Here is a 23,277-nt window from a genome sequence, read left to right on the forward strand (position 1 = left end):
GGAGGGAGGAGGAGAGGAGGAGGAGAGGAGGGAGAGAGGAGGAGAGGAGGAGAGGATGGGAGAGGAGAGGAAGAGGAAGAGGAGGAGGAGAGGAGGGAGAGGAGAGGAGGAGAGGAGGAGGAGAGGAGGAGAGGAGAGAGGAGGAGAGGAGGAGAGGAAGGAGGAGGAGAGGAGAGGAGGGGAGAGGAGAGGAGGAGAGGAGGAGAGGAGAGGAGAGGAGGAGAGGAGAGAGGAGGAGAGGAGGAGGAGGAGGAGAGAGAGGAGAGAGGGAAGAGGAGGAGAGAGGAAGAGAGGAGAGAGGAAGAGAGGAGGAGAGGAGGGAGGAGGAGGAGGAGGAGGAGAGGAGAGGAGGAGAGGAGAGAGGAGAGGAGGAGAGGGAGAGAGAGGAGGAGAGGAGGAGAGGAGGACCAGAGGAGAGGAGGAGAGGAGGGAGGGAGGAGAGGAGAGGAGGAGAGGAGGAGAGGAAGAGAGGAGGAGGAAGAGAAGAGAGGAGGGAGAGGAGGAGGAGAGGAGGAGAGGAAGAGGAGGAGGAGAGAGGAGGAGAGGAAGGAGAGGAGAGGAGGAGGAGAGGAGGGAAGAGAGGAGGAGAGGAAGGAGAGGAAGAGAGGAGGAGAGGAAGAGAGGAGAGGAGAGGAGGAGAGGAAGGAGGAGAGGAGGAGAGGAAGGAGAGGGAGAGGAGGAGGAGGAGAGAGGAGAGGAAGAGGAGGAGAGGAGGAGAGGAGGAGAGGAGGAGAGGAGGAGAGGAAGAGAGGAGGAGGAGGAGAGGAAGAGGGAGGAGGAGGAGGAGGAGGAGAGGGAGAGGAGAGAGGAGGAGAGAAGTTCCAGAGATGGTTCAGCCTCTGCAGCCCGTTAGAGAGCAGCAGACAGCGGAGGCTTTGGGTCCATGGATGCCGGTAAACGGGTCCGACCGGAGAGGATCTAACCGCATGGAGACATTTGGAGACTGTGTCCTGAGTCCCTCACAGCCGCAGTTATGAAGGACGGAGGCGGGTCAAGTGGTCGAGGGGGGCTGTGCGTGAAGAGATGCTGGGTCCACTGGGAGGGTCCACTGGGAGGGTCCACTGGGAGGGTCCACTGGGAGGAGAGTGTGGAATGATGGAGGAGTTACATTTTACATTTATTAGTGTCACTGATCTGCAGAAAGAGCTTCAAATATACATTAAAGACATAAAGTGGAATAAATGAACTGTTGTTGGTAACTCTAGCTGTCAGAGGAGATCCTTCATGCAGTGTTGAACAAAAGCATTGTGATACAAAATCTTAATATTTATATTTATTAGTGTCACTGATCCGCAGAAAGAGCTTCAAATATACATTAAAGACATAAAGCTGCACAACCAGCTCTGCTCCCAGCAGACATGACAATAATAACATGACAATAAAAACATGACAATAATAACATGACAATAAAAACATGACAATAATAACATGACAATAAAAACATGACAATAAAAACATGACAATAATAACATGACAATAATAACATGACAATAATAACATGACAATAATAACATGACAATAATAACATGACAATAAAAACCTGTGCAATACATCACACATTACACTGTGCAATAATAGTTAAAAAAGTTAAAATAGTTAAAATAGTTGGGGGGTTTTCTGTCTGTAAATATAATATTTCAGTTATTGTTGTTTTTTCTACTGTTTGTTTTTTTAATTGCTTATTTATAATACTTGTTTTATTTTATTTTTTATTTTTCATTTTTTTTTTTTTTCTCTTGTGTGCACTTTACTCTCTGCTGTTGTAAGCCTGCAAATGTCCCCGCTGCGGGACTAATAAAGGATTATCTTATCTTATCTTATCTTATCTTATCTTATCTTATCTTATCTTATCTTAATCTTAGTGGAATAAATGAACTGTTGTTGGTAACTCTAGATGTCAGAGGAGATCCTTCATGCAGTGTTGAACAAAAGCATTATGATACAAAATCTAAACTGGAAAATATTTATATTTATTAACACAAATTTGTAAAAAAGCACAATCACAAATGTGAAAACAAATAAATTAAATTAAATGTAAAATATAGAACGTTAAATAGCCTAAAATAACATGAGATTAAATTCAATAAACAATTTACAATAAACAGGGACATATCCAGAGATACTTTAGTCAAATTACTTTACTTTTATTTTCTAAATTTAAGCTCTTAATGTTTTTATTATTATTATTTTATTTGTCCAAATTGTTCTGCAAACTCCAGGAATGAAATGCTCTCTATATATTTATGATTTTGTTGTCGTAGAATTTATCAAAGTAACACGAACTAATCAGCTCACAAAATATTGTGCTAAGTCTTCTTTTAAAACCCTCAAATTCATATTTAAATAGATAAATACATAAATGTCTTCTGCGGCCTTTTAAAAAATTGGTACAAATAAAAAAAAAAATCAAGAAAAATAAGAAATAAAGTAAAGTTTCTTGCTCCTCCACTGTGCAAAGAGAACTGCCTTGAGAAATCACCACATTTAGGATGATGATCGAGCGTTTGAGTGTTTGTTGTGAGGATTAACTGGAGAGTCAAAGTGTTTGCACTCCAGCTGATGGACTCAAATTCACACCAGATCTTCATTGTCACATAAGAGAAAAGATTCCTGCACCTCTTCATTACTTTATGACCGCATGCATTTATTCTTATTAATGCTTAAGCTGTGTAAATACAAAAACCTTTTGAAGACATTTGACAGGTCACAGTAGTAAATTCACAGCTGTAAATAATCAAATGAATCACATTTTCCTGGTTTTGTTCATGTTGGAACACTTAGAACATCGTTTCCAAGATTCAGATAAGAGAAGTATATCACTTTAATCCATAAACTTCTTTAGAAATAAAACATTTAATAGAATACAAACACAGAATTTTATCAGGAGAGACAGAAAAGCATAAACACTGGAAGCAGGGGGAAACTGTTAGCCTATAGCTTGGAGAATAAAATACAGCTTTTAACAAATTCAAAACAGTCTAATTTACATTTATATCTTCTTCCTGTATTGAATAAACAGATGAATCAATAATAAAGACTCATGTTTATGTGTTTGTACACATCAGACATCTTGAAGTCAGCAATGAGCGGATGAAAAGCAAACAAACAGATATTTAGTCCGTTAAGGAGCCTTCTTTATGAAAACATAGCAATATTGTAATGATTTCAGTAAAACTCAACTTATGTGAAGACATTTAAGAAAGTTTCTAGAATTCTGTGCACTGATCAGTCTTCTTTCCTTTAACTACAACTGCTCTGACAAGGACATATTTCATAAGTCAAGAGAAAGTCGTCAATACTAAATATGAAAATAAATAATTTAAGTGCAGGAAATGTATCAAAACATTTATGAACCAAACTCCTTTAAGATTTTTCTTGTTTTTAGGCACAATTTTTACAGCAGGGTTTGTATGGTGTGTGTGTGTGTGTGTGTGTGTGTGTGTGTGTGTGTGTGTGTGTGTGTGTGTGTGTGTGTGTGTGTGTGTGTGTGTGTGTTGGATCCTGCTGGGTGGTCGAGCTCTGCAAACAAACACACGTCGAGCCGACGGCCACAAAGACCGCACAGCCTCCACATTTATCCCATTTATTCCCCCTGAACACTTTATAATGGCCGGACTGACACACACACACACACACACACACACACACACACACACACACACACACACACACACACACACACACACACACACACACACACACACACACACACACACACACACACACACACACACACACACACTGCTGGGAATACATGTGAGGCTGCTGGGAGTTGTCATGGTATTCAGACTGCTGCCTTCAATAGACTGTCTTCTATATTCATGACCACACACACGCAAACCAGTTTCCACCTCCAGCAGTCAACAACTTCCCAGAGTTGATTTATTCTATAATAATAATAATAATTTAATAAAACTTTAAAATGACGTCTTCATTAATTTATATAAAATCAAAGTGCTGTTCACATAAAAAAGTAAACATATCCTGAATAAAGTATAAAATTAAATGAAAATATTATAAACCTGAAAAATTAAGTAAAAATTAATTTACGTCAAATCAAAACTAACAAGACAATTAAATTATTTGTATTTAAGGAACCCAGGTTCAGTTTGAGCATCATATAAAGTGAATAAAATAAGTAATAAACAAATTAAATGCAAATAATGTAAAAAGAAATGTCAACAAAAAATCTGATCAAATAATAAATGACAAAAAAATGAAAATAACTAATAAATTATATATAAAGTTAATAACACAACAATAAAAATGATACATTTAATCCAAAAAATGTAATAAATGAAAATAGGAAATAAAGAAATAAAGGAAATTAATATAAAATATATAAAAAAACAACAAAATACAATTGAAACAAAAAAGATAACAAATAAATGCTTTATTCACAGGTCCAAGGTGCAGTTGAAATCTCTTAATATGATTGTAGATCTCAAACTTTCAAATGCATTTTTATTGCTACTGTGAGATCATCCACAATTATTTAAATTCTTAAATAATTAAAAGTTTCCTCTGCCTTCTGAGGGTGTAAAAAGCATCTTCTGTGTCTAATATAAAAAGAGCATCTCCAGATGGAAAGGAAAGGTGGAAAACACATCTTCTGAGCGCGCTCAGTACGTTACTCTGTCAGGTTGACCTGTGAGAGGTGAGAAAATCTGATCAGAACATATAAAGGAAAAAAACAATGATTATTTTCATAACTTAATATTAGACATTAATGAGTCCAGCTGTTGGACCTACTTCACCCTCTGTTCAACCCTGAGCTCAGACTGCCCCCTGCTGTCACACAGAGGAACTGCAGCTCCACATTTTCAGCTACATTTTCATATTAATCAAAATCATATATATACGTATATGTATATATTTAAATTTTCAAGTTCTTATTTTTAAGATCTTAAGTTGATGCCACGAAGGCTGCAATATCATCTATTATCTTTATTTAATGTTTTATTCTCTTTATTTAATGTTTTATTTTCTTTATTTAATGTTTTAATATCTTTATTTAATGTTTTATTTTCTTTATTTAATAATTTTAATATCTTTATTTAATGTTTTATTCTCTTTATTTAATTAATGTTTCATTATCTTTATTTAAATCTTTATTTAATGTTTCATTATCTTTATTTAATGTTTCATTCTCTTTATTTAATGTTTCATTCTCTTCATTTAATGTTTTATTCTCTTTATTTAATGTTTTAATATCTTAATTTAATGTCTCTACCCGTCTCTCTCTTTACCTGTCTGTCTCTCTACCTGTCTGTCTCTCTACCTGTCTGTCTCTCTACCTGTCTGTCTCTCTCTTTACCTGTCTGTCTCTCTACCTGTCTGTCTCTCTACCTGTCTGTCTCTCTACCTGTCTGTCTCTCTACCTGTCTGTCTCTCTCTTTACCTGTCTGTCTCTCTACCTGTCTCTCTCTCCACCTGTCTGTCTCTCTACCTGTCTCTCTCTCTACCTGTCTGTCTCTCTCTTTACCTGTCTGTCTCTCTACCTGTCTGTCTCTCTACCTGTCTCTCTCTTTACCTGTCTCTCTCTTTACCTGTCTCTCTCTCTATCTGTCTCTCTCTCTACCCGTCTCTCTCTCTACCTGTCTCTCTCTTTACCTGTCTCTCTCTCTACCTGTCTGTCTCTCTACCTGTCTCTCTCTTTACCCGTCTCTCTCTCTACCCGTCTCTCTCATTAAATGTTTCATTCTCTTTATTTAATGTTTCATTCTCTTCATTTAATGTTTTATTCTCTTTATTTAATGTTTTAATATCTTTATTTAATGTTATATTTTCTTTATTTAATGTTTCATTATCTTTATTTAATGTGAGGAGGCGTCCCGGTAGAAAGCCGGTGACCGGGAAATAGGTTCGGCGATCACCGCATTGCATTTCGGGTAGATTTTTTTTTTTAATTCACTAACTTTATTGATACATTTGTTCATACATATAAAACACAATATATTTATATGTATATATTTAAATTTTCAAGTTCTTATTTTTAAGATCTTAAGTTGATGCCACGAAGGCTGCAATATCATCTATTATCTTTATTTAATGTTTTATTATCTTTATTTAATGTTTCGCGTTTGTCACAGTCGCGGTGCAGTGACGTCACGTCATGATGTTTTCACGGATGTTTATCTGGACGGCTCATCCTCCTGTATACCGGTGTGCCGGATTACCGGCGTTTTTCACGGTACCGGTACCGGTGGACCGACCGGCTCAACCTCCTATAGCTAGCATAGCTAGAGGAGGTTGAGCCGTCTGGGAGCTAGAGGAGGCGTCCCGGTAGAATCCCGGTGACCGGGAAATAGGTTCCGGCGATCACCGCGCATTGCATGCCGGGTAGATTTATTTTTTATTTTTATTAAATTCACTAACTTTATTGAGACATTTGTTCATACATATAAAACACAATATATTTATATATATATGTATATATTTAAATTTTCAAGTTCTTATTTTTAAGATCTTAAGTTGATGCCACGAAGGCTGCAATATCATCTATTATCTTCATTTAATGTTTTATTATCTTTATTTAATGTTTCGCGTTTGTCACAGTCGCGGTGCAGTGACGTCACGTCATGATGTTTTCACGGATGTTTATCTGGACGGCTCATCCTCCTGTATACCGGTGTGCCGGATTACCGGCGTTTTTCACGGTACCGGTACCGGTGGACCGACCGGCTCAACCTCCTATAGCTAGCATAGCTAGAGGAGGTTGAGCCGTCTGGGAGCTAGAGGAGGCGTCCCGGTAGAATCCCGGTGACCGGGAAATAGGTTCCGGCGATCACCGCGCATTGCATGCCGGGTAGATTTTTTTTTTTTTTTTTAAATTCACTAACTTTATTGAGACATTTGTTCATACATATAAAACACAATATATTTATATATATATGTATATATTTAAATTTTCAAGTTCTTATTTTTAAGATCTTAAGTTGATGCCACGAAGGCTGCAATATCATCTATTATCTTCATTTAATGTTTTATTATCTTTATTTAATGTTTCGCGTTTGTCACAGTCGCGGTGCAGTGACGTCACGTCATGATGTTTTCACGGATGTTTATCTGGACGGCTCATCCTCCTGTATACCGGTGTGCCGGATTACCGGCGTTTTTCACGGTACCGTGTACCGGTGGACCGACCGGCTCAACCTCCTATAGCTAGCATAGCTAGAGGAGGTTGAGCCGTCTGGGAGCTAGAGGAGGCGTCCCGGTAGAATCCCGGTGACCGGGAAATAGGTTCGGCGATCACCGCGCATTGCATGCCGGGTAGATTTTATTATTATTTAAATTTTTTTTAAATTCACTAACTTTATTGAGACATTTGTTCATACATATAAAACACAATATATTTATATATATATGTATATATTTAAATTTTCAAGTTCGTATTTTTAAGATCTTAAGTTGATGCCACGAAGGCTGCAATATCATCTATTATCTTCATTTAATGTTTTATTATCTTTATTTAATGTTTCGCGTTTGTCACAGTCGCGGTGCAGTGACGTCACGTCATGATGTTTTCACGGATGTTTATCTGGACGGCTCATCCTCCTGTATACCGGTGTGCCGGATTACCGGCGTTTTTCACGGTACCGGTACCGGTGGACCGACCGGCTCAACCTCCTATAGCTAGCATAGCTAGAGGAGGCATTAGAGGAGGTTGAGCCGTCTGGGAGCTAGAGGAGGCGTCCCGGTAGAATCCCGGTGACCGGGAAATAGGTTCCGGCGATCACCGCGCATTGCATGCCAGATAGATTTTTTATTTTTTTTATTTTTTTTTAAATTCACTAACTTTATTGAGACATTTGTTCATACATATAAAACACAATATATTTATATATATATGTATATATTTAAATTTTCAAGTTCTTATTTTTAAGATCTTAAGTTGATGCCACGAAGGCTGCAATATCATCTATTATCTTCATTTAATGTTTTATTATCTTTATTTAATGTTTCGCGTTTGTCACAGTCGCGGTGCAGTGACGTCACGTCATGATGTTTTCACGGATGTTTATCTGGACGGCTCATCCTCCTGTATACCGGTGTGCCGGATTACCGGCGTTTTTCACGGTACCGGTACCGGTGGACCGACCGGCTCAACCTCCTATAGCTAGCATAGCTAGAGGAGGTTGAGCCGTCTGGGAGCTAGAGGAGGCGTCCTGGTAGAATCCCGGTGACCGGGAAATAGGTTCCGGCGATCACCGCGCATTGCATGCCGGGTAGATTTTTTTTTTTTTTTTTTAAATTCACTAACTTTATTGAGACATTTGTTTACATATAAAACACAATATATTTATATAAATATGTATATATTTAAATTTTCAAGTTCTTATTTTTAAGATCTTAAGTTGATGCCACGAAGGCTGCAATATCATCTATTATCTTCATTTAATGTTTTATTATCTTTATTTAATGTTTCGCGTTTGTTCGGTGCAGTGACGTCATGTCATGATGTTTTCACGGATGTTTATCTGGACGGCTCATCCTCCTGTATACCGGTGTGCCGGATTACCGGCGTTTTTCACGGTACCGGTACCGGTGGACCGACCGGCTCAACCTCCTATAGCTAGCATAGCTAGAGGAGGTTGAGCCGTCTGGGAGCTAGAGGAGGCGTCCCGGTAGAATCCCGGTGACCGGGAAATAGGTTCCGGCGATCACCGCGCATTGCATGCCGGGTAGATTTTTTTTTTTTATAAAATTTTTAAATTCACTAACTTTATTGAGACATTTGTTCATACATATAAAACACAATATATTTATATATATATGTATATATTTAAATTTTCAAGTCTTATTTTTAAGATCTTAAGTTGATAAGCAATATCATCTATTATCTTATTTAATGCTTTTATTATCTTTATTTAATGTTTTATTTTCTTTTTTAATGTTTTAATATCTTTATTTTGTTTTATTTTTTTATTTAATGTTTTTATATCTTTAGGATGTAAAAATGTTTTATTCTCATATTAAATTTTTCATATCTTTATTTAATCTTTTATTTATCTTTATTTAATGTTTTATTCTCTTTATTTAATTAATGTTTCATTATCTTTATTTAATGTTTCATTCTCTTTATTTAATGTTTCGTGTTTGTCACAGTCGCGGTGCAGTGACGTCACGTCATGATGTTTTCACGGATGTTTCATTGGACGGCTCATCCTCCTGTATACCGGTGTGCCGGATTACCGGTGTTTTTCACGGTACCGGTACCGGTGGACCGGCCGGCTCAACCTCCTCTAGCTAGCAGAGCTAGAGGAGGTTGAGCCGTCCGGGAGCTAGAGGAGCCGTCCCGGTAGAATCCCGGTGACCGGAGCACCCGGATGGAAATAGGTTCGTTCACCGGCGATCACCGCGCATTGCATGCCGGGTAGATTTTTTCTCTTGACAGGAGCCATGTTGGGTCCTTATACACACACACTGTAATATTATGGTGAAGCACAGTATGTATTACTCCGCGACGCTCCTGACTACGGTGGCCGTGATGCTGCTGCGGTTTCTTTGTAGTTTACTAAGTCTACTAAAACATGTTGACAGAGCGCCGTGTACCACACAAAACCGCTTCCAGGTCAGTAACACAACCAGAATTAATCCATATATAAAGCGCTCCGGATTATAAGGCGCACTGTCGTTTTTTGAGAAAATTAAAGGCTTTTAAGTGCGCCTTATAGTGCGGAACATACGGTAGATCAATATTGCCTAGTTTGATTTTTGTAGCATCTATCTTAACCCAAAAGTCTTTAAAGGAAAGAAAGAAAAAATGGAAAATATACCAACAAAACAAAATATGACCAGAAATCAAATATATCTTTCTTTATTCCTTTTTTTAAATTAGTTTCCTTAATTTTTTCTACAGTCATGAATGTCCAAAGAATAAATAATTTTTTTTATAAATTATCTTTTTTTTATTATTTATCATAATCACAGTAGGTATGAGGTTTTGGTTTTAGTTGCCTAAAAATCATAATTATTCCCCCTTCTACTTTTCTTTTATGTAAAACTTTATTTTATGAGTCTGTTATTTTTCTAATAACTTAAGTTAAGTCGAGTTTTCCCAAGATAATATTTATTCATCACTGATTTATTAATATATAATAATAATAATAATGTGATATAATAATAATAATAATAATAATAATAATAATAATAATAATAATAATAATAATATTTTTTGCATGACATCCAACTGACCTGCTCTGTATTCAGCTGTTAATTAACTTAGTGGAAGTGTAGGAACACCTTTAATTAACCATAATTAATACCAAATCACGTGGATCCCCCTTGGAAAATATTTGTAATTTAAAGACATGTTAAAAAACTTTCACATTATGTAGTAAAAACATTTTCCACCACATTTAAATGTTTTAAGTGACAGCTGATCTTTCTCTGACTGCAGTGACGAGAGTTGTCCAAAAGGAGGCGCCATTGTATTAAAAATGATGCCTAGAAATGAAAAGTCAGTGTGGGAGTATTTATTGTGTATTTATTATAGTGTTTCATATTGTGCTTGTGCTCATGTTCTTAAAGCTGCTTCTAGAAACAACTGGATTCTTTCATTTTGATTTATATATTATTTTACAGCATTAAAGTATAGAGACTACATATTGCATTGAAGTGGCAATCTTGAATATTTTCATTTAAATAAATGTCTGTTAAGTCATTATTTCTATCCCAGATTGAGGTAACACAATGATGACGAGTCTATTGCCCCACTGATGAAAGTATTGCAATATTTAAATATTTGCATTATTACAAAATGCGTGTCTGTAGAGAAATTTTTAGTTTTTATCCATTTTACACATTAAGAATGCACACTATTCTTAAAAATATCATATTTCAGACGCAGATGAAGACTCCAGACAGATCATCTCTGAGCACAATTCTTTTGTTTTCACTTAAATAAAATGTTTAAATCAAACCAGGACTAAAATCATAAGGATCATCACTTTAAGATTTGAAATTTTGCAGCTGGAGTTTTGTTCTTGACGCTTTAAGTTTTCAGAATTGTGTGCATAATTTAAAAAAAATGAGTTCAGAAATGTTGCCACAGACACCAAGTTCCTAATACTGCAAATATATAACTACAGCAATACTTTTCATCAGTGGGCCAGAGGATCACTCACCACTGTGTTACCTCCTTCAGCGTTAGATTTATAGTGAGTTAACAGACATTTAAATGAAGAAAACATCTCTTCCTACAGTTGATCTTAACTGAACCATTCTATCACTTTAACCCTCTGTTTCTCTCCACCAGCTGTTGAATCAGAGATTATTACTTCAGTCCAAGTGAGTTCATAAAATAATGTTAGATAATCTGGATTAACCGTCTGACCGTCACCGATGATCCATATATGTTTGCAAAAGTTTAAACTGATGTTTTTCTCCCAAGACATATGATTTAGGTATGAAAATGTTTTTTCCCTCAAATTGTTTTAACCTTTTAACGTGTGTTTGATTTTAGATCTGTAGTTTTTTATCTAACATGTTATACCTTTGTCAAACAGTAGCTTTGTTGTTTCTTTCCTGTGTCAAGTGTCAAAGCTTCATGTGTTAAAGCTGCATTCTCTCTCCTGTCCACCAGGGGGCGACTCCTCTGGTTGTATAGAAGTCTATGAGAAAATGACTCTACTTCTCTCTTGATTTATTCCCTCAGTAAACATTGTAAACATGAGTTTATGGTCTCAATCTCTAGTTTCAAGTCTTCTTCAATACAGCATGATGTTCATTTAGTAAATGATGCTCCATTTAGAGTCAAACAGACCATAAAGCAGGGGATGCTTTAGGGCGGGGCTTCACATGACTACTACCACTTCTAATATATAGTTTATGGTCATGTGTGGTTTGGTTAAGGTCATTGTAACACTCTGTTTAAATTGGTAGTAACGAGACTGATTATTTTTCCTAATAATTGAAAACTAAGTTCACATTGACGTATTTAACGTAAAGCATTGTTACCTAGTTTATTATCTAACTAGCCAGTTACAAAACAAATGTAATCCACAAACAAGAAGAACTTCAGTCTGGGAATCACAGATTTACTAACTGAGTCAAATGAGATTCATCCTGTTATGACTCAACATGTGGCCTTCAGGAGCCCTCGTTATTCTGGCTGCTGCCTACAAATGATCCTCTGCAAACAGGAAATGATGACTTGAAGTCCACCCAGAGGAGGTGGAAGGAGGAGGAGGAGGAGGAGGAGGAGGAGGAAGAGGAAGAGGAGCAGCTTCAGATCTCTGCAGGCTGCAGTTGTTGGACAGTGGAGCAGTGAGACGTTGTGGACGCCAGCTGATGGGTAAGAAGACAAAAACTGGACTTTTACAAAAAACAGAGAGACTAGAATTCAATTTAATCTCCATTTCTGGTTTTCCTATAGACAAGGGGCTCTTTTGGTGCTTGTTTGTTTGTAAATGTGTGTTTTATTGGGTCCTTTATGTCCCCTAATCTTACCATCTTAAAGTTTAAGATCAGCAGCAAGAATTTAAAAACTACAATTTATTTCATTTTGTATTAATTATTGCTTTAAACATTTTGGCCTCATGAGAAAACACAAAGGGTTGGTTGTCTGGAGTTTATTCTTCTGTTGCAAGAAGACGAGATTTAGTGAAATGTAATTTATAATGTGGAAAATATGTCGTAAATATAATCTCATAAAAAAGAATAGTTCACATGCTTAGTTGATTTAGATTTAATAGGGGCATGCAGTTGCATTTGACTCTTAAATCTGACGTCAGATTAATTAAAACAAAGAGGAAACGCTGCTTCCTGTGAGTCTGGAGATGTTTAAAAACCATCAGAGGTATAAAAATACTTTAAATAAGCCAACAATGAATTAAAGCAGAAGTAGAGACACATGAACGCTCAGCTTGTTGTTTGACTAGAAGTTTAAATTTATCATGAAACAAATCTAAATAATCTGGAAGTCTCTTAAATTACTGATTTATTAGATAAATAATATATAATTCATGTGTAGATTTACAAAACAAGCACAGAAGGTAACCTGAGGTTTTATTTAAATTGTTTTTAAACACAAAATGAATGTTTTATATAATAATCATATGAGAAACACCAAAATGGCAAAAAAAGATTCAACTTAAAATATTTATCACTTCCATGTAAATAAACTTGACATTATAATTCCTTTTATTATTATTTTCCACCTTGTTGCTGTTGTGACATAATTAATGTGTTTATTAGCATTATTATATAATAAATCGAAAACACATGTTGTGTTCGTTAACATGTTGTTTTATTTGGTCATAAATTCAAACAAATCCTCACCTGGTTCCTTTATTTATTCTGGAAGCTAAAGTTCTAGTTTTGTATTAAAACTACGTGTGTATGCTGTTATATTTTAAATGTTTATACCTGTTTAATGCATAGAAAAAACAACTGAAGCTTATTTCAATTGTTATGTAATTATAGTTAAATTAAGTCTAAATTATGTCCCAATAAAAAGGAAAAACATTCGATTTTTCAGAGATAACATACATTTAATTTATAAAACAGAAACATGAACATAACACATTTTATGTTTTGTCTCTATTGATGAGGCTGATATCACTTTTAAAGATCATGAATTGATCATTAATTGATCATGAATTGATCATTAATTGATCATGAATTAAGATAAGATAAGATAATCCTTTATTAGTCCCGCAGCGGGGCAATGTGCAGGCTTACAGCAGCAGAGAGTAAAGTGCACACAAGAGACATAGTAAAGAAAGACAAGATAAAAATAAAAAATGAAAATAAAAAAAACAAGTATTATAAATAAGCAATAAAAAACAGTAGAAAAACAACAATAACTGAAATATTATATTTACAGACAGAAAAAAACTATTGACCATTAATTGACCATTAATTGATCATGAATTCACCATTACATTACATTACATTACAGTCATTTAGCAGACGCTTTTATCCAAAGCGACTTACAATCAGTAGTATATTACATATCATTCACCCATTCACACACTGATGACAGGCTAATTAATTAACCATTAATTGATGGACCATTAATTAACCATGAATTAACCATGAATTGACCATTAATTGACCATTAATTGACCATGAATTGACCATTAATTGACCATTAAGTGACCATTAATTGATCATGAATTAACCATTAATTGATCATGAATTAACCATGAATTGACCATGAATTGACCATTAATTGACCATTGGACCATTAATTGACCATGAATTAACCATTAATTAACCATTAATCGACCATTAATTGATGGACCATTAATTAACCATTAATTGACCATTAATTAACCATTAATTAACCATGAATTAACCATTAATTGACCATTAATTGACCATTAATGGACCATTAATTAACCATTAATTGACCATTAATTGATGGACCATTAATTAACCATTAATTGAATTAACCATTAATTAACCATTAATTGACCATTAATTGATCATTAATTAACCATGAATTAACCATTAATTAACCATTAATTAACCATTAATTAACCATTAATCAACCATTAATTAACCATTAATTGACCATTAATTGATGGACCATGAATTAACCATTAATGAACCATTAATGAACCATTAATTGACCATGAATTAACCATTAATGAACCATTAACCATTAATGAACCATTAATAACCATTAAGAAAATCCCATAATGAACCATTAATGAACTCAGAGCAGAGCTACGGGGAGGTGAACCAGCGAATTAATTAACCATTAATGAACCATTAATGAACCATTAATGAACCATTAATTGACCATTAATTAACCATTAATTAACCATTAATGAACCATTAATTAACCATTAATGAACCATTAATTAACCATTAACCTCCCATTAATGAACCATTAATGAACCATTAATGAACCATTAACTGACCATTAATGAACCATTATTTAACCATTAATGAACCATGAATGAACCATTATTGAACCATGAATTAACCATTAATGAACCATTAATGAACCATTAATGAACCATTAATGAACCATTAATGAACCATTAATGAACCATTGATGAACATTGATGAACCATCCCATTAACCTCCCATTAATGAACCATAATGACTCAGAGCAGAGCTACGGGGAGGTGAACCAGCTGGGCATTAATGAACCATTATTTAACCATTAATGAACCATTAATGAACCATTAATGAACCATTAATGAACCATTAATGAACCATAATGAACCATTAATGAACTCAGAGCAGAGCTACGGGGAGGTGAACCAGCTGGGCATTAATGAACCATTATTGAACCATTAATGAACCATTAATGAACCATTGATGAACCCTTAATAGAGCAGAGCTACGGGGAGGTGAACCAGCTGGGCGGGATGTTCGTGAACGGCCGGCCCCTCCCGGCCCCGGTCCGGTTGCGGATCGTGGAGCTGGCTCAGCTCGGGATGCGACCCTGCGACATCAGCCGCCAGCTGCGCGTCTCTCACGGCTGCGTGTCGAAGATCCTGGCCCGGTTCCACGACACCGGCTCCATCCTGCCCGGAGCCATCGGGGGCAGCAAACCCCGGGTCACCACGCCGGCCGTGGTGGACAGCATCCGGGACTACAAGCAGGGAGACCCGGGCATCTTCGCCTGGGAGATCCGGGACCGGCTGCTGTCGGACGGGGTGTGTGACAAGTACAACGTCCCGTCTGTGAGCTCCATCAGCCGCATTCTGAGGCACAAGCTGGGGGGTGGTTCTCCTCCTCCGGGCCCTGCGGGGTATCCGAACCCGTACCCGGGTCCCGGTGCTGGTCCCGGTGCCGGTCAACACGCACACATGGGCCTCCCGAGGAGCTGGCACAACATCCTGGGCCTCCGAGCCTTCATGGACCCGGCAGGTCGGTGGAGACACACTTTTCTTATTTTATTATTTATTGTGTCACATTATAGTTATCTTATGTTATGTTGAAAATAAACAAAAACAATTTTCTTATTTTATTTATTATTGTATAAACAAAAACACATTATAGTTATATTTTATCTGAAAAATTAAAAAACAACTATTTATTCTTGGATATTCTTTATGATATAAATACAGAGGATTATGAGTTATCTTATCTGTAAATTAAAACAAGCAAATGTTGAAAATAAACAAAAACAACTGTTTTTTCTTATTTTATGTTTATTGAATTGTGTCACATTATAGTTATCTTATTGTCATTCTTTATGATAAAAATATCCAACCATAAAATAAATTTTAGGAATTTGGGAAAAAATCTGCAATTAAAAAACAACTATTCTTGGATATTCTTATTTTATTTATGATATAACATTATAGTTATGTTATCTGTAAATTAAAAAACAAATTATAAAAATAAAAAAATCTAATAATTTTTTTTTTAAATGATGTTATGGTTTGTTTATTTGTTTTTTTATTGTAATTTGGGAAAAGATTTAAAATCTGCAATAAAAAAACTATTACTATGTTTTAAACTAAACTAAAATAAATGATTGAAGATATTCTTAAAAAAATGATAAATAAACAACAAACAATAGGATTTTATTTGATTTATTGAGTCTTATCTGTGAAATTAAAATTATTATAATGTTGAAAATAATAAAATATCCAGATTTTTAGCCCATCAGACATTTATTATTTCAATCACATTCAAACAATAGACTTTATTAGATCTTTATATATGTTGAGTTATCTTATCTGCAAATAAAACCAAATGTTGAAAATAAACAAAAACAATTGTTTTATCTTATTTTTGTTTATTTTAGATCTTATTTTAGATGTTTATTTAACATAAGTCATAACTTATTTATATCAGCATAAAGAATATCCAAGAATAGTTGTTTTTTAATTGCATATTTTAAATATTTTCCCAAATTCCTAGAAAAAACAAATAAACAAACCATAACATCATTGTTGGTAAAAAAAATTAAAAAAAAAAATTAGATAATAGAAAAAATTATTTAATTTAATGAACAATGCATTAAAACACCTTGGTGTTGTTTTAATGTATTTCTTGATTTCATTTGAATTATAAATATTTATATAATTAATGTTATCTTTTTAAAACAATTCATAAAATCAGCTGCTCATGTTTGAAAATAAACAAAAACAATTATAATTCTTTTTTATTGTTTTTTTTTTTCCGCATGTTTTAAATTATTGCTTTCCTTCTGCTCCTACAAACTTCTTGGTTCTTGCAATTAAGAAAACGTTTTTACAACAATTGATTTACCTCTTGCAGAGAAACAATTGTTCAAACATACAGAACTTTATTCCTCTTTCTATATAAATACAGAGGATTATGAGTTATCTTATCTGCAAATTAAAACAAGCAAATGTTGAAAATAAACAAAAACAATTGTTTTGTAATTATTAGATCTTATTGTAGATGTTTATTGATTTATTGTTGGTGTTAAAGTAGTCAAACTTATTGAATCATAGAAAGAGGAATAAAGTTCTGTGAGCAGAATGAAAGCAAGAATTTAAAACATGTGGAAAAAAATAAAAGAACATAATTGGAAAAACAAGAGCAGCTGATTTTATGAATATGGGCAAGAAAGATCCATTTAAATATGTAAATATATAATTCAAATGCCAAGAAATACATTAAAACAACACCTAAGGTGTTTTAATGCATTCTTCATTAAATGAGAGAATAAATAATATTATTTCTATTATCTAATAATTCTTTTTTTTTTTACCAACAATGATGTTATGGTTTGTTTATTTGTTTTTTCTAGGAATTTGGGAAAAGATTTACAATCTGCAATTAAAAAACAACTATTCTTGTATATTCTTTATGCTGATTCAATAAGTTTGACTACTTTAACACCAACAATAAATAAATAAACATCTAAAATAAGATCTAATAATTACAAAAACTGTACAGACTTAAAACTCACTCAAAGTTTCTTTAAACTGAATAATGTTTTTTCATTTAAGCTGTTTATTTTATTGTAATCTTTACAACCTTTGGACAACATTAATAAAACAAACATTACTATGTTTTAAACACTGTAATGAGATAATAAATGATTGAAGATATGTGTATAAAACGATGAACCCTTAAGACCAATCGAAGTTATTGATTTCTATTTAATTTATTGAGTCTTCATTGTGAACATCAATATTATTATAATGTGATAAATAATAAGAATATCCAGATTTTTAGCCCATCAGACATGAAAAAGGGAAGAAAATATTTTAGAAAAACAACAACAATAGATTATTAGATACTTTATATATTGTTGACCAGCACACCATAAACCTGTAGTGGGAACCGGTTTTATAAAAGCTCAACAATTGTTTTTGTTTATTTTCAACATTTGCTTGTTTTAATTTGCAGATAAGATAACTCATAATCCTCTGTGTTTATATAGAAATGTCCCAAAAAACAGTCTGATGGGCTAAAAATCTGGATATTCTTATTATTTACTCTTAATTTCATCAGAATTCTTTTGAGTAAAAATTGAAAAATTGTCCTTTAAATAAAGATATTAAAATATTGAATACATGGTTTGAACTGGACTGATCTTATACGGTGGACTTTAAATTGTTAATTCACTATCGTATTCTTTTTTAGCACTGTGTGGATCTGATGGACACTCAGCTAAAATGGAGGACTGGACCAGTATGACCAGTATGACCAGTATGAGCAGCAGCAGACCGTTTCCCTCTGGAGTCAACGGAGCGGAGAAAGCCAACAACGAGGACATCAAATACTTTCAGCAGGTAAATAAAATAAACAGGAATTAATAACTGATGTGTTTGACAAAAAAAAAGGAACAGAAAGTTAAATGAATCTGTTTATTAAAGAAAAAAGGTTAAATTGAAAAGAGATTTGTTAATAAATAGCTATAAAATTGATTATTAAATCAAACATGTGGTAGAATTTAGAACTCAATTTGATAAAACAGATATTTGAAAAGACAAAAACTCAATTTATATACAAATACTTTTTTGGAAAAGGAAAATCAGACCTAAGATTCTTTTTCCACTTTGCATGTTTATTCACCAGCTGGTATTTTTACATCTGTTTTTATTTTGTGGCAGCTGGTTTTTAATGTAACCAGAGCTCTGACTGGCCGCCACCATCGAGGCCCGCTTCCTGTTTTCCAGCTGGTTTTAGGAGTAAAATTACAAACAGACTGTGGATCAGTGTTAAAAAGAGAGTCGACAGTACTGATGATACTATTCTATTCAATGAGTGAATAAAGGCAGAGTTTAGTTGGTTTAACATTTAATGAACCCTAATGATTTTAATGGTGACCAATCAGCCAATCAAAGTCAAGTGTTTTTGGTTGCCATGGTGTTTTATGTGAGAAGCATTTTATGTCCCCATGAGGTTTGTTTGTGACGAGAAGTTAAGTTTTGGACCTTAAAAGTGACCATTTTTAGAAGGTCGGGACATTAAGAGGACATATTTGGAAAATGGTTTTTTTTAAGCAAGGACATTTTGGAAAAACATTTGTGTGATTTTTGTTTTTAAAGTATGGCATTTTTGGAAAAGTGAGGACATTTATGTGAAGTAAAGGAAATTTGGGATTTTTTGTGCTTTCGTGGACATCTTTGACAGTTTTGGACATTCTGGATATTTCGGGACAATTTAAAAAACAATGGATATTTTTGGGGAAAAAAATGTATTTTGGGACTTTTTTCAAAAATCAGAATTGTTTGGAATATTTTTGAAAGTTTGGATCTTTTTAACATTTTTGAAAGCGACAGTATTTTTGGACAATTTTCAAGTAAAGGCATAAAATGCCTAAAAAATAAAATCTTTAAACAGAAAGATGTTGTTTTGGCATTTAAGGACATCTTGTGAGGCCATTTCAGGAATCGGAATACATTTGTAAAAGATTGGGACATTAATGGAAAGTGTAGAAGTTTATGGAAAAATAGAAAATCATAGGACACATTTCTGGAAGATGACAATTTCAGACATTTTTTGGGGGGAAGTGAGAAAGATTATGGAAAGTGACAACATTTATAAAAAAGACATTTGTGTTTAGGATTTTGTGGAAAAATGCAATGATGATTTTCCAGAGTGAGGAGGTTTTTGGATTTGAGGACTTTTATGGAAACAGGAGTTATAACTTGACTTTAGGATCACTGTAACAATAAGGTTCAAGTTAAGTTATTTAAGTGGAGTAGGTAGAGTTTAGTTAATGGTTTTAAACATAGACGCCGTCCTCTTTCTCTCACGTCTCTGAATAGTTTTTTTCCTCCTCAGTCTTCGTCCAGTCTGCCTGGTTACGTCTCAGCTTGTGCGTATTCTCCTCAGCACCAGTACGGCATGTACGGACCTCCAGCTGCCAACTACATGAGCACTGGGCACCACTGGCAACCCCAGTCCTCCAGTCTCACTCCCAGTCTCACTCCCAGTCTCACTCCCAGTCTCGCTCAGAGTCCTGCAGCACAACAGGAAGCTGCAAATTTTCACTCTGCAACATCTTTCAAACTTCCACAAAGAGACGGTGAGACTGATTTCAACACTTGTTTCCATGACGATAACCTGATAGATCCTAATGACCTATATTTAAAAAAAATTCCATGATTTTCTGGACATTTTTTGGAGAACTCTTCATCCCAACAAATCTAAAATTTTCCTCCAGACCATAGTCGATAGTGACAGTTGTATTTCAGTCTCCACACACTAAAAGAGAAGTATAATCATCAAACAGTCCTCCATCCTGTGTTTTAAGCTGTAAAAACACATTTAGTTTCTGCTAAATGCTGCGTTTCTCTGCTCAACAACCACTAATGTTTGTGTTTTTAAGAAAAGGTTGAGATTAAAATGGTCACAAATTACACAGAAGAGAAACACATACTGGTTTGGGAAGCAAAGAAAACAAGCTGAACTCTGGTTGATGAGAGGTGTAGAAGATGTACCTGCATATACACCTTAATTATGTTTTTTAAAGCTTTTTTTCAGGAAAATTTCAGTTCTTAAAGACAGAAAACAAAATCTCAACTGCAGCTGCAATTTAAACATGAAAAGTTCAAAATAATTATCACAAATCTGATCTCCAACCAGCATCTTCAAGCCTCATTACAGCTGCTCATGAACACACATAGCTGCTTCTTCATGGAGCTCAACAAAACAGAGTTCAACCAGTCCAAGTTTAAATCGTTCTGTTTTAATCACCATGATTCACACCTACTATACTTCACTCAGTAATTCAGATTGATTAATAGCAACATGGGCAATAAAAACCAATAAACAGTAATAAAGCAGATATACAGCAATTACTTTTCTTTAGTCACGTCACATATTCTCGTTGCAGTTTTGCCCAGTTCAAGAGAAACTTATGAATACGAAAACAAAGGTGATTTTTCTTAACAATTCCACATTTTTTTTACATTCTTTTTTACATTTAGGTCAAAGTTTTAGAATAAATCTGGTGATTTTTTAACATTTTTCTAATTTTAAATTCATCTTCCACCAACAGAGAACACATCAACTAACAACGTTTGTGTTTTGTATAACAGCCTCATATCTCTTCTTACTCTGAGCCATAGAGCTCAATTAAAAATGACTCAATCCCACATACAAATACTGACCAGAGCACCAAATGTGGATTAATCCGCCGCTGAAAATAGTCCCCAACAAATGCAACATTTCCTCCTGTTTGTTTGGTTTAAAACTACACCGACCAGCTGTTTCAGGACTGAGCCTTTTACAAAAATAGAAACTACAAATGAGACACGAGAATGATGATAAATGATTTTCTCCCTGTTGTTTTCTCTGCAGAGGACCGGAAGCCTCAGAGTCCTCTGTTCAAACACCACAGATTGTCTTCAGCATCATGACGACTCTGAGGAAACACGAGAAGATGTTTGCTGTGACGCTGAAAGACTGAGAGTCAGGCTTTGTTTCTGAGGAGAGTCAAAGTGAGAAGAACTGAAAGGAAAACATCTCCCATGACTGTTAAAACTCTTTCTGATCAACTCCTTTCAGGACCTTGTTTTTTTTAATTATTCTGTTTCCCAGGATGAGCAGCACACAAGACAATTACAACCAGAAATGTAAAATACATCACTTCTCTTTTTATTTTATTTTAACCATGAACAAGAAACTGAGTTTTAAAGGAGCAATAATGAGCTTGTTCATTTTTTTGCACAGAGTTAGACGAGAAGATCGATACCACTCTTATGCTTATTAATTCAATATGCAGCCACAGCCGTTTACTGCGTTACTCCTCCCATCTAACTAAACCAAAACCAAATTAGTCAAACTTTTGCTTGACATTCCATCTTTTTTCATATTTGTCATGAAATATTTAAATTGCATTGGAATTGTATCATCTTGTAAAATATTTTTGGTAAAGCTGTAAATATATTTTTCTATAAACGTGCTTAATAAAAACCTGCAATAGAAAATGTATGTCGGTGGTATTGAGTTTTCCAGATGTTGGATGTCAGAGCAAAGCATGACAAATGACAAAACACAAATATCCAGAGTTTATGTGTCCATGACATCGACTATTTATACAAAGTAAAAGTCGTCCAAAGTTTTGCAGAATCACCAAATATCCACGTTATTTCTGGCGTAAAATAACAGTGTTGACGCATAATTAATCTTATTTTGTTATCCTTCCACTGAAGCTAACAGCAGCTAATCGCTGCTGTCGTGTTGACTTCATAGATGTACGTTAATCAATCAAACTACCTCAAACAAGCCTTAAAGATGATATTGATCTTTTTTTATATGGGCTCTTGTTGTTGTTTACAGACTGGTCAGCTGATCACAGTTTTACCCAAATAAAAAGTCAAAATGTTTAAACTTATTTTGAGCAAATTACAAGAATACCATACAAAAACACAGCTTTTTCATGTTAAATAATGTAATTTCTATGTGAAATGTCCCGAAACATACATGTGACTATATGGTCAATGTATTTCTCATCTGATCAGCAGTACATTTTAATTAATATTACATTAAAAAGTTGGTGTTTGTGGGATATTTCACATGTGAAATATATGAAAAACCCAATGCTCCTTTATGTAATTCATCACGTGTGAATTGGTGTTCCACGTGTGATAAAAATGTGAACTGTAATGTGTTTTTTTCTCTAAACTATTTACTTTAATATAACAAACAACTGAACTGAAATCCAACAAAAAAAACCAACCAAACCTGAAAAAAACACAAAAAACAAGTCCGGTTTCACACTCATTTAAGGTAAGAAGAAACTTCCTGCAGCTAAACAAACCAAAGGTGTAAGATGATCCATCAGCAAACATCTCAAAGTAAACATCCATTAATACCTGAGCGATCTGAGTGGTGCTGAGACTGACAGAACAAACACAGGTCTTTGTT

General features: G+C 34.6%; 1 protein-coding gene across 1 annotated transcript; it reads left to right on the forward strand.

The window, feature by feature from the left end:
- Positions 1-827: 827 nt before the first annotated feature.
- On the forward strand, positions 828-22,174 carry pax1b (paired box 1b). Its single transcript, XM_054619038.1, has 5 exons — positions 828-954; positions 15,298-15,837; positions 18,541-18,689; positions 20,188-20,431; positions 21,709-22,174. The coding sequence occupies exons 1-5, from the start codon at positions 828-830 to the stop codon at positions 21,765-21,767; spliced, it is 1,119 nt and encodes a 372-aa protein (XP_054475013.1). The 3' UTR covers positions 21,768-22,174.
- Positions 22,175-23,277: the final 1,103 nt, after the last annotated feature.

The sequence above is a fragment of the Anoplopoma fimbria genome, chromosome 18 (genome assembly GCF_027596085.1).
Source record: "Anoplopoma fimbria isolate UVic2021 breed Golden Eagle Sablefish chromosome 18, Afim_UVic_2022, whole genome shotgun sequence".
Lineage (NCBI taxonomy): Eukaryota > Metazoa > Chordata > Actinopteri > Perciformes > Anoplopomatidae > Anoplopoma > Anoplopoma fimbria.

Coding starts and splice junctions, on each gene's coding strand:
- pax1b (XM_054619038.1), top strand. CDS start 828: ATGGTTCAGCCTCTGCAGCCCGTTAGAGAGCAGCAGACAGCGGAGGCT. Junction 955..15,297: donor ATTTGGAGACTGTGTCCTGA/GTCCCTCACAGC, acceptor AACCCTTAATAG/AGCAGAGCTACGGGGAGGTG. Junction 20,432..21,708: donor CAAACTTCCACAAAGAGACG/GTGAGACTGATT, acceptor TTTTCTCTGCAG/AGGACCGGAAGCCTCAGAGT.